The sequence below is a fragment of the Henckelia pumila genome, chromosome 1, assembly GCF_033568475.1.
Source record: "Henckelia pumila isolate YLH828 chromosome 1, ASM3356847v2, whole genome shotgun sequence".
NCBI lineage: Eukaryota > Viridiplantae > Streptophyta > Magnoliopsida > Lamiales > Gesneriaceae > Henckelia > Henckelia pumila.
The window spans coordinates 76,444,334-76,455,779 of NC_133120.1; the positions used below are offsets into that span (position 1 = coordinate 76,444,334).

General features: G+C 36.3%; 2 protein-coding genes across 2 annotated transcripts; both read left to right on the forward strand.

Moving 5' to 3' along the window:
* Positions 1 to 5,032: 5,032 nt before the first annotated feature.
* Positions 5,033 to 8,986, forward strand: LOC140887103 (F-box protein At3g12350-like). The gene is made up of 4 exons (XM_073294150.1): positions 5,033 to 6,021; positions 6,101 to 6,589; positions 7,383 to 8,282; positions 8,364 to 8,986. The coding sequence occupies exons 3-4, from the start codon at positions 7,413 to 7,415 to the stop codon at positions 8,823 to 8,825; spliced, it is 1,332 nt and encodes a 443-aa protein (XP_073150251.1). The 5' UTR covers positions 5,033 to 6,021; positions 6,101 to 6,589; positions 7,383 to 7,412; the 3' UTR covers positions 8,826 to 8,986.
* Positions 5,194 to 6,526, forward strand: LOC140865617 (F-box protein At3g12350-like). The gene is made up of 2 exons (XM_073270307.1): positions 5,194 to 6,021; positions 6,101 to 6,526. Exons 1-2 carry the CDS (start codon positions 5,194 to 5,196, stop codon positions 6,524 to 6,526), a joined length of 1,254 nt encoding a protein of 417 aa, XP_073126408.1.
* Positions 8,987 to 11,446: the final 2,460 nt, after the last annotated feature.

Sequence of the window (11,446 nt, forward strand, 5' to 3'; positions counted from 1 at the left end):
GCCGCTCGATCGGTAAGATTCAACCGATCTAGCAGACAACTTTTCTGCAAAACAAAAACATGGTTCAAAGTCCATCGCTCGATCGGTCAAACTCTACCGATCGAGCGATGACAGCACAAGACTAAAAATACAGCAGAAAATCTTGCCAAAGCTCAAGTCCAATACATTCAATGCATAACAAGGTACATATTACATGCAACGACAACATTCAATCCATAATATTCGAATAATAGAAACTACAAACAACAAAAAGTTCGAGTTCTAACATGCTTCAAATCATAAACTAGATTGACATGCTGATTCGACTTTTAAACCGAGTTCCACTTCTATCTCTCACTCTTGATGCTAACCAGGTCTTCGCTGACTTGATCCTGCCCCTCTTGTTTCCAAGTACACATACAAAACAAAGCAACAGCCGGATAACTCCGGTGAGAATGATATTCCCAGTAAAAGCAGCATATCATGCAATAACAAGTACTAACTCAAAACATGTAATACAGGCAACATATTCAAAGTTAATACGAATGAAATGCATGTCTTTAAAACAGGAATATCAAAACTGATAATCAAGGAATTACTGTTCTGCTTTTGGGATCCCGAGGATGAGATCACGTAACGACTCACCGACTCTCCCAATCGAGGTGGTGCCACGTATCCTAATCCCCTAGACTTTGGTGCGACTATGAGAAGTATGCTAACACTAGGTGAACTTCTATAAGGCCAGGCCACTCGCAACATAGCCCACAAAACGTCTAAATAAAAAAGATCGTTCTGCCCGTTGAAATCAAAGGTTTGGCTCAAGATGAATGCATAAGAAAACATAAAGCATTAAGTCATATAACAAAGCTCAAACAACAAAATACACGTTCCACATTCTAGAACAAGTATTGATGCAAGTATGTGATTTAAGGAAAAACTCAAGAACCAACTGTCTCGAGTATGCTATCCCGCTAAAACGATGACTGCTTGTACCTTTCGATACGAATAGCTCCAACTGTGGATAAGCTACAATAAAAAGTTATATAAAAAACTATACAACCTAAACAACAACATCGCTCAAGGTAAACTCTTTACCGCTCTTCGTTCAACTCTTTGACGATCGACTTCTGCTAACTCTGGGGTCGACAACTCCAAACGAATCTGTACATAGGCAAAAGCTGATCAACAACGATGAACAAACCCATTTGCCAAAGTTATACGATTCAAACGGTTCAAAATCTCAAAACTCAAACCGGCGGCATAACGGCTAAAAACTGATCAAACCGAAAGCGCAGACAGCAGTACAACATTGAAAGCAACTCAAATCAATGATAATACAACAATAACAATCCGATTCCAACAAATCACAAAACCCCCATTTTTGAAATTTGCTTTAAAAAATAATAACAAATCCGAACAACGCTCTATTTCAAAATCGATTGAGAATAAATGAGAATAACTCGTTCAAGAACAACATAACCGAAACTCAATCGATTCTAAAAATATCCAAAAATAAAAGTCTAGCTGATCGAAAAAAAACTTACGATAGAACGAAGCTCTCTCTGCGGTGATCGCTAATTTGCCTTCATAAATAAATTATAACGGACGGATCGAGCTTGGACAGAAATCTGAAAGCTTGAAAGGACTTGGAGGCGTTACAATGGAGGGAGGCATGCTTGGGGAGGAGAAGGAGTAAAGAAATCTAGTCAACAAGCTAAGATAATATATAAAACTCCATATTTGCGTTTTAGTTCTTGAAATTTCTGAAAATTTCAAAATAGACCCTGATCAAAATCAAGTAGACTCTTGAACTCTGTAATCTTTCATTATCTCAAATAAACTCAATTAAGATAAATTAGGGGCGTTACAAATAATCTTATATTTAATTTTGTATTCAAACAATATATAACATGGTTAATGTTCGAAAATACAGTTGTCTTTTCATTTTAATCAAGAGTTATAGGCTTATAGCTCTTTTGATGACCATGATGTACGTGTTGCACATGTTTTATTCGGTTTCAAGTTATAGCTCGAATCCGACGTATGAATCTGAAACTTCTGATGATCCCAACGGGAGAATTTGGGGACATACTTTATTGTGGATATGAGGCCTATGATTAAAAAAAATGGCTGCCTTCTTGATATTATGATGTAAAAGTTTGGGGTAGTATTTGAGCGAATTTTTAGGAAGCATTTCTAAGCTTTTCTTTAACAAAATTTCAAAATTTTGTTAAGAAAAAACTGAAAAGTGCTTCATAAAAGCTCTCAAAAACACTAATGTTTGGCTAAAACTGTTTCATGAATCATTTTCCCCAATAAAGTTTGAAAAATTTGTGTTACAATTGTGTTATCTTGTTTTCTGAAATTAATGTATATAAAATAATATGTTTACGTCGCCTCAATACTCAGAGCACCGAGAGAGGTGTGGTTTGTGGCTTCAAATCCGTTATATTTATTTGGCTCGAAGTATTTAAAGAATCCTTTATGGTGTTCAAGTATATTTTTGCGCTTAAATAAATTTCAAATCTATGTTAATAAAGTGTCAAAATACACTACTTGCAACTTTTAATCGATACAAGTCACCGACACACATGTGATCTGTGTGTAATATAATATTTTTGTCGGTTTGCCCTTTATTTATTATCGATTACTTTTTTGAACCCACTCATCTGTTATTACTTCTTTGGTCCAACTTATTTAGATTTGTGTGTGCTTTCACATGAATGAAGATAGTGTTTGAAAAAGTAAATATTTTGAAGCACAATTTTTATTTTCATTTTGTCCTTATTTAATGAGTATTTCAATGGAGTAAAATAATTATATACGTAATTAATAATATTAATTTAATAGAATAAAGTGGTAACAGAATAAGAAAAATAACATTAAATAAAGAAACTAAACTATATAATTAAGATGGATGAAAACGAAAATATAACCTAAGTGAGTGAAAGGGAGGGAGTATCTATTATCTATTATCTAATTATATTACTATTATAAAAGTGAGTTTCATTGTTTATTTACTAAATCATTCTTGTGCCATATGTATTAATTATTAGTGGTATGGAAAGTTTTAACCGTTTTCCCAATCAATTTTTATGCATGTCTTTCTTTTTTTCTATGCTAATTTTTCTATGCTAATTTTTCTATGCTAATTTTCTAGAATTGCGTTGGATTGATTGCATGTGACCATGATTAAGAATTTTATATGTTTGAGAATGCACCAACATGTATCTCTTTGGGTCATACTTAAGTATCACATCGTACACCCCATCCAACTCTATCTTCTTAACAAGATGCATTTCGAAATAGAAAATATAACATCACGCAAAATATATTGATTGCATGTGACCTTTATATGAGAATTTGTATGTTTTAAAACTTATGCATGTATTTCTTCTTGCTTTCAACATTTTAAATTGAGAATTTTTATATTCTAAATTTTATGCATTTAATGCACTTATAAATTATGTTATCAACATTTTAAAGGAGAATTTTTTTGTTTTAAGTTTTATACATTTAATTGTGAATTAAATGAGAAAAAAATGAAAAGGAAAAATTGATCACAAACATACAGAAAAATGGGAAAACAAAACTAAAAAGCATCTCAAGCATAAAAAAGAAAAAAATGATAAAAAATTTAAATTAAAAAAAATTATAAAATAGTTGCTCAAACACTTTTTTAATTATTTTAAACTTTAAAAAAATTTTAAAATATTTATCAAACATATTTTTAACAATTAAAAAGTTATTATAAAATAGTTGAAAAAATAATTTTATAAAAACCTTTTATAAAAAGGTTTTTAAATTTTTTATCCAAACAGAACCTTAGTCTCTTCATCTTTTTATAAGCACATACTTCAAAAAAAAAGTATGAGCATCAACAATAATTTTCTCAAACGCTGTTAATTTGTATACGATCGAGTTATAAAGTCAATTCTCCCTTTGCTTAAATTATTTTTTAAGTCCAATATTATAGTTAAATTCAAATAAATGCACATTTTATCGATTTGACTTTATACGATCGAGTTATAAAGTCAATTCTCCCTTTATTTTATATGTCAAAATTATTATTATTTATTGTAAATATGAATAAGATTGAGTTTAGGGTTGAGTTTTCGGTATACCGTATCAAAAATATCGATATGAAAAAAAAAATTCATACCGATACCGAAATTCCAAAATTTTGGTATGAAAAAAATTCATACTGATATATAGAAAAATTTTCGGTACGATATCCCGATAATTCGATATTTTGATATGATATCTCAACCCCCTACGATTGACAGACTCAAATAGGGATGACAATGAGTCGAGTTTAAACTCGGCCCCACATTGAACCCGGCCCGACGAAGGGGGAGTTTAGACCCTGCCAAGCGGGTCCAAATGCGGGTTCGTGGTAAGTCTCGGGTTTGGCCGGACCTGCCCTGAACCCACCCCGCCAAAAATATATATACTAAATATAAATATAAAATGTATATGTATATGTATATATATTAATAATATATAATTATATTATTATATTACATAATTAATATTTTATTTTTAATTTGAATTTATAATATTTTTGGATTTAAATATTTTTAATATATTATGATATTTTTAATATGAAAATATATTATTATGATTTTTATTTTGTTATTAATTATTAATTATATAAAAATGATATATTTTAACTTATAACAATATTTTTTTGTCCTAAATATTATTAATATAATTTGAAAAATAAATTTAATGATGGTTTGTTAATTTTTTAACTTATTTAAATTTTTATTTAATATAATTTAAATTATATTTAATTTAACGAGTCCAAAAAGTTTAATCCAAATTGAACCCATTGAATCCTTGGAATGGAACAGGATGGGGCGGTGCATGTCCATCGGGTGGCGGACGGGTCTTGGCCCAAACCCGCCCCGAACCAACCCCTTTTCATCCCTATTCTCAATCTCAAAAGACAATTACTAAAAGAATGTACGTAAATTGCAACTTGCAAGGTAAGAAAACGTGAAACATTCTCAATCTCAAAAGACAATTACTAAAAGAATGTACGTAAATTGCAACTTGCAAGGTAAGAAAACGTGAAACATTTGGGACAGAAGTTGGAAAGTCTCAAATTTCTGTCACCAAACTTGGATCCCCAAGTGGTTCATCCTCGAACAATTCTTGGGCATAAATATTTTGAGATATATCTATTTAAAATCAAAGATTGGCTCAAGAATGGAATTTGTTCTTCCATTTGCATTCAGTGATTTTCCGGAGGATGTGCAGATTCGGATCCTCTCATTTCTCGACCCATCGGAGCTTGAGTCGTTTGCGCGCACCTCCACCACGTCCCTCGCTCTCTGCCGTGACGACGAGCGGCTTTGGTTTCTCAAGTGCGGCCGCCGATGGGGCTCCCAAACCCAAATCAAGAATTGGGGCGGCCGAAAGATCTCATACAGACACCTCTACCACCTGCTTGAAAAGTACGAGAACCTAATAGGATTTTGGTTCTTGGATTATTACTCGACGATATCGCCATCGTTATCTACATTCCTAGTATGCTTCGAGTGGGGTTCTTTTTACATCACAGGATACAGGGTTTCGCCGTCCAAATCTGGAGGATACGGCGTGACAAAGAAACCCTTCTTGTGGATTACCGCTACCTCTAATGGGAAAGGGCTGAATTATCTGGACACCGATGGGAGAGTTTCGTTAACAGACAAGGATCTGTTGAGGGAAGATTCTGAGAAACTGAGGGGTGAGCTGATTCTCGTGGATATTCAATTTGCATTGAATTGCCACCTGTTGATGTGGGAGAATCCCCAATTCTTCGAGTTCAGGAGGCGATTGAGCACTCGGGTGGAGTACGAGAGTGTTTACGGATGTCCTCCTGATAGATTGATGGCGCAGATTTGCGGGATACTCGGAGGCAAGCATAGCCTTACTCGTGACACCACTTCGAAAAAGGAGAGGAGGCAGCGCGTGCAAACATGGGACTCGCAACATTTTCGAAAAGCAATCGATTCCCCCACTCCTTCTCGACCATTACAAGGACTTTGGAAGGTAATTTTGATGGTAATATATAGTGTAGTTTGGTGATCAAAACTCGATTTAAAGCTTTCATTTTTGTTTCTTGTTGTAGGGTGTGTCCCCTAACGGAAGCTTGAATTTGTATTGGGTCTCCTATCGCGAAGTTATTGACTATATTTTGTGCGAAAATGTGGGCGGCTCCTCCAAAATTGAATCTTATGAAGCATTCAGAGCTTTATCTACTGTGTTCATGGAATCTCCATATCCTCCGGAGGAGGAATCGAGGTACAGTTCTCGTGTTCATGTTCGGCCGCCGCGTGCCATTCATTCGGACGACCATGATTTGTGGGGCATATTTTATGCGGATTCAAGTTGTAACTCGAATCCATCGTATTTATCTGGGAATATGGATGATGCTGACGGGAGAATTTGGGTCTATACGAATGGGACATTTGGATTTGGGTTTCTTCGAGATGATTTTATTGTCGATCTCAAGCCTGTGGTGAAAAATGGCTGCCTTCTTGATCTTACGATGTAAGAGTTTTGTGGATGTTTGGATGGAGCTGTTTCTATCAACCCAATAAAGCTCCTAAAATTTGTGGTAAAGTTTACAATTGTGCTCAAATTAGAACCAAGTATTTTGGAATCCATCCATGATATTCAACTAGTATATATATATCAACCAGTATATATATTTGTGCTTCAATTTCAAATCCACCTTCCAACCTAACCCTCTTTATTTGAAATTCATCCACAAATTCAAATCTTTTTATCTAAACACTGCCTAAAATTTTTGGATATTATTTGAAAGAAACAACAAAAAGCAATATTACTTTAGATATGTCAAAATGAGTTAGGTTCATCGTGTTGACCCGTCCTGTCATACAAAATTGGTTGGATGAGTTGATAACTTCTCAACCCGCCTAAAAGATGGGTCCCCCGTCTAATGTTGGGTTATGATGGATTGTTTGGGCTGGCCTGCTCCACCCCGCCTAATCGTGGGTGCGACGGGTTATGGGCCGGTTCGCTAAATCGTTTTGACACATCTGCAAATATATCCAAAGGTACTTCTTTTGTAAGAGGGGCCACACTAATTCATATATAGACTGAAAAATAATATTATTGATATTAAAAATAATATTTTTTTCATAATTTGTGTTCCTTTGAATCACAAAATTAGATTGTGAGAGTTAGTGTGAGACGGTCTCAACAAGATTTTTTTGTTATATTGAGATCATAATTTTAGTAACAATCAATCAAAATAAATATATTACAACTTATCCATAATTACTCTACATTCCAAAAAAATTAGTTTAATAGTTACCATATGTCCTAATATAATTTAATTTAATACAGATTTTTTATTCCCCCTTTTTATCCTAATTTCTGGGTAGGTTTACTTTAGCTCGATATTTCATCTGAAAATGGATCCCATTGTTCCCTTATCATGGAGCGATTTCCCAGAAGATGTGCAGCTCTGCATCCTCTCATTCCTCCGGCGATCGGAGCGTGAGTCGTTTGCCTGCACCTCCAAGAAATTTTTTGCTCTCTGCAACACCGACGAGCGGCTTTGGTTTCTCAAGTGCAGCCGCTCGTGGGGATCCCAAACCCAAATCCAGAAATGGGGCGGCGGCAAAATATCTTACCGAAACCTCTTCCACTTGCTAAACCTGTACGGGAACCTAATCGGATTTTGGAACGACTACTACTCCGAAAAAAACCCATCACCTAATTCGAAACTCATACTGTTTGAATGGGGTTCGTTTTACATCACCGGGTACAGGGTTTCGCCGTCGAAATGTGGGGGATACGATGTGGTAAAGAAACCCTTCCTGTGGATCACGGCTACGGCTGATGGGCAGATGCTGAATTATCTCGACAGGAATGAAACACTTCCCTTGACAGAGCAGGATCTGTTTCGCCAAGATTCAGAGAAATTGCGCACTGGTGATTTGATTTTAGTGGACATCTATTTGACGGAAGATCGTGGCATGACGTTCCGGGAGAATAGCCATTTTTTGGAGTTCAGGAAGCTACTGGACACTGGGAATAGACGCGAAGAGTACGACACTGTGTTCCGATCGCCGCCCGATGGGTTGATGGCACAGCTGCGCGTGATACTGGCAAGCAAGGCTAGCGTTACTGGTAATCTGCCGTCGAAGAAGGAGCGGAGGAGAGAATGGCAGAGGGAGAAAGATCAGCAGCGGCGCGTGTGCAAATGGCGCTCCAAATGTTTTCTGAAAATAAAGGAGCCCTCCCCCACTCCGTCTAGACCACTGCAAGGCTTGTGGAAGGTAATTTTGATTTTCAAAGACTCAAAATTTTATCTTTCAATGTAATTCTTTCTTTGATTCGTTTTCGGCCATCGTTTGCAGGGTATAGGTCCTAACGAAAGCTTGAATTTTTATCTAGTGTTGTATGGCAAATTAAACAACTTTATGATTTGTGAAGCCGTGGTGGGAAACTACTTCACAAATCAGTTTGATCGTCAGATAGCGTTTTTAGCTTTTACAACTACAGCTTTCGTCGAGTCGCCGACCTTGGGTTCTGAGGAGGAACATACTTACAATGCTCGCACGCATCTTCGGCCCATTGCTAATCAAGCCAGACGTGATCGTGCAACTTCATTTGAGGATGAAGCTCTAGATGTATCGCGAATTTGTTTCGTCTTGTCACTTGATCAGTACCTAGCTCCTGGAAATCAATCTGGGAATATGCCCGACGGGAGAGTATGGCTTTATGCGAACGGGACGTTTGGGTTCGGGTATCTGAGAGATGATTACATTGTTGATCTGAGGCCTATAGCAAAAAATGGCTACGTTCTTGATTCTATATGAGGTCAATGGCCTTCCTCAGAACACTGTATTTGGGGTGCTATTTATTCTTCTTTCTCATAAGAGATTTGCATTCCCTGTGTGGCGTTCGATTATGTATTATATTGTTATGAATCTCTGCTAAGAATGTAAAATTAATGTAAAACCAAAGCTTGTTGTTGGCACGACTCCACACACCATAATTCAAAACGCAGCGGCGGTAGAAATCAAGGGCTAGAGTGGATGAAATTCATGTACAATTGGCAAATCAGAACGTCTTCTTGAGCTCAATCAGAATCGGTTGCGCCTCCAAAAAATATTAGCCAGTACTGTAATAACATGTTAAAATGCAAAATGGAGGTAGAGTGATTTGGAATGAAGACATTTGCCATTATGTTTGTTTGTTTCTTCCTTTTCGAGTTAAATGAGGAGAATGTTATAATTGAATCTTCAACTAAATTCATCGTGTCACACCGACAACCTCATGCTATTTCTAATGTAACACCAAAGTGGAGCGAAACGCCGATTGGTACTCCGTTTGGGCAAAAAATAGCCCCTTCCAATCTTCCACCAAATTTGGCGCAGTAGCATATTTGGTGCAATCCTATTTATTTTTTTGTTGGAATTATTTATTTTTAACTAAAATTAATAATGTTTAAATAATAAGATAATATGTACTTTATTGTTTATTGAAAATTAATTATTCAAACAAAAATTTGAATTATAATTACTCAATTTCATTTATAAATAGATATTTAATTATTTATTAAATTTTTAATATTTATTTATATTAATTATAAAAGTAATGGATGGTTTGATTTAATTAAATTTTATATATTCAAGTTATGATTTAATTTTAATAATTTCCGTGCATTAATTCATATAATATATAATTTAATTAAACAATAATAATTAAATTAAAAACTTAGAATATTTTTATTTACATTTATTAATTATATAAAATTGGTTATGTGGTATAAACATTACTCATAATTATCTTGTTAAATTTGTGAAAAATATTAAATAAAAGATAAGAAATGTAAAATAGAAGGAATATTTCGAGATTTTTTTGTAAAATTTGAAATAAATCCTGTGTTAAGTTTGGCGCAAAGCCCGGTTTCCACAATATGACGATGACGGCATTCAGAGTAGCCATTATGTTCAGGAGTATAAGGGGGAGTGGTGAGATGAGAAATTTAATGCACACTAAGAAAGTCTTTGAGGGCAAGAAATTCTCCACCATTATCAGTATACATAGTGTAGTGACCCTTACCCGGATCACCTACTAAACAGAACTTATGCATGCAATTTACTTAATTAAACAGATATCAGAATAAAACTGCGGAAACCAATAACATTATACAATCCCAAGTAAAGGAATCTGTAATTTATCCAATAATATACAACCAAATCGAATAGCTGTATAAACCCAAACAACAGTAATAAAACATAGACGAAGCTCCAGCTGGCCAACCACTGACTAGCCCCTCCTGGATCCACCCTCCTCGTCCAAACGCAAACCTGCCCCATGGAATAGGGTGTCCAGAAAATACAGAGTACGAGACATGAGCATAAAACGCTCAGTACGAGAGTATGAGTATACATGCATGCAAAGTGAACTCCCTATAGACTCGAGGTCAAGGATCAGATAACAGAGATAGACCGGGCCCTGGTATGTAGCACGTTGTGCCGTCGCTTCAGGAGGTGGCTCCCATACCGAGATAACCGTGGATACGCCGGACCCAAATCGATGGAAGTCCATCCACTAACAAGATAGGGTACAACCCTACTAACAGACATCTCGAAAGAGATACAACAAGATGCAAATGAATGCAGCATAATATCATGGCATATAAATCATGCAGTCACATAATACATGCATACTCAGTCAGGATATCTCGAACAGTACTTTCGTACCTCAAAATAGTGCAAGTTCTACCAACTCTAGGTCCATGCCTATAGTCTGCTCTACACTGCGAAATGATACTACTATCATTAAAGTGCTCTAAAAGCCTTAACTAAGCTATTGCATACTCCTAAATATTTATAGGAAGCAAAAGCTATACCTTCGTCCGTCGTTAGCCCTTTGATGTCGATGCCTCCAGAACTTGGGCACAACTCCGCTACGACTACCGAACGCCTCGCTGACCTCCGAACCAAGCCTAAGAGGGCTAGAACCGCTCCAAAAGGACTAGAAAGGAAAGGAGAACTCGGAATTGGCAAATGAAAGTGAAGTCTCGGCCTTCTATTTATAGACAACGATTGGAACTTCCGATCCTTGATCGGAACGTCCGAACCTCGATCGGACGTCCGATCCTGCCATCGGAGCTTTCGAAGATCCTGATCTGCCACGTGTCAAAATATCACTTGTTGACTTCGGATAGGGGTGATCGGAGCTTCCGGCCCTGATCGGAGCTTCCGATCTAGCCACACGTCATGCCTGACGTAATATCGATCGGATCTTCCGATCCTGTTTGGAGCTTTCGATCCTGATCGGAGCTTCCGAACTCGCCTTCGGAGCTTCCGAAATCTACCCAAGTAATTATGATTAATTCCTTAATTACTGATTTTGGTTACGGGCTACTACATTCTCCCCCACTTAAGATATTTCGTCCTCGAAATCAGATCTTAAGTACCGAATGCAA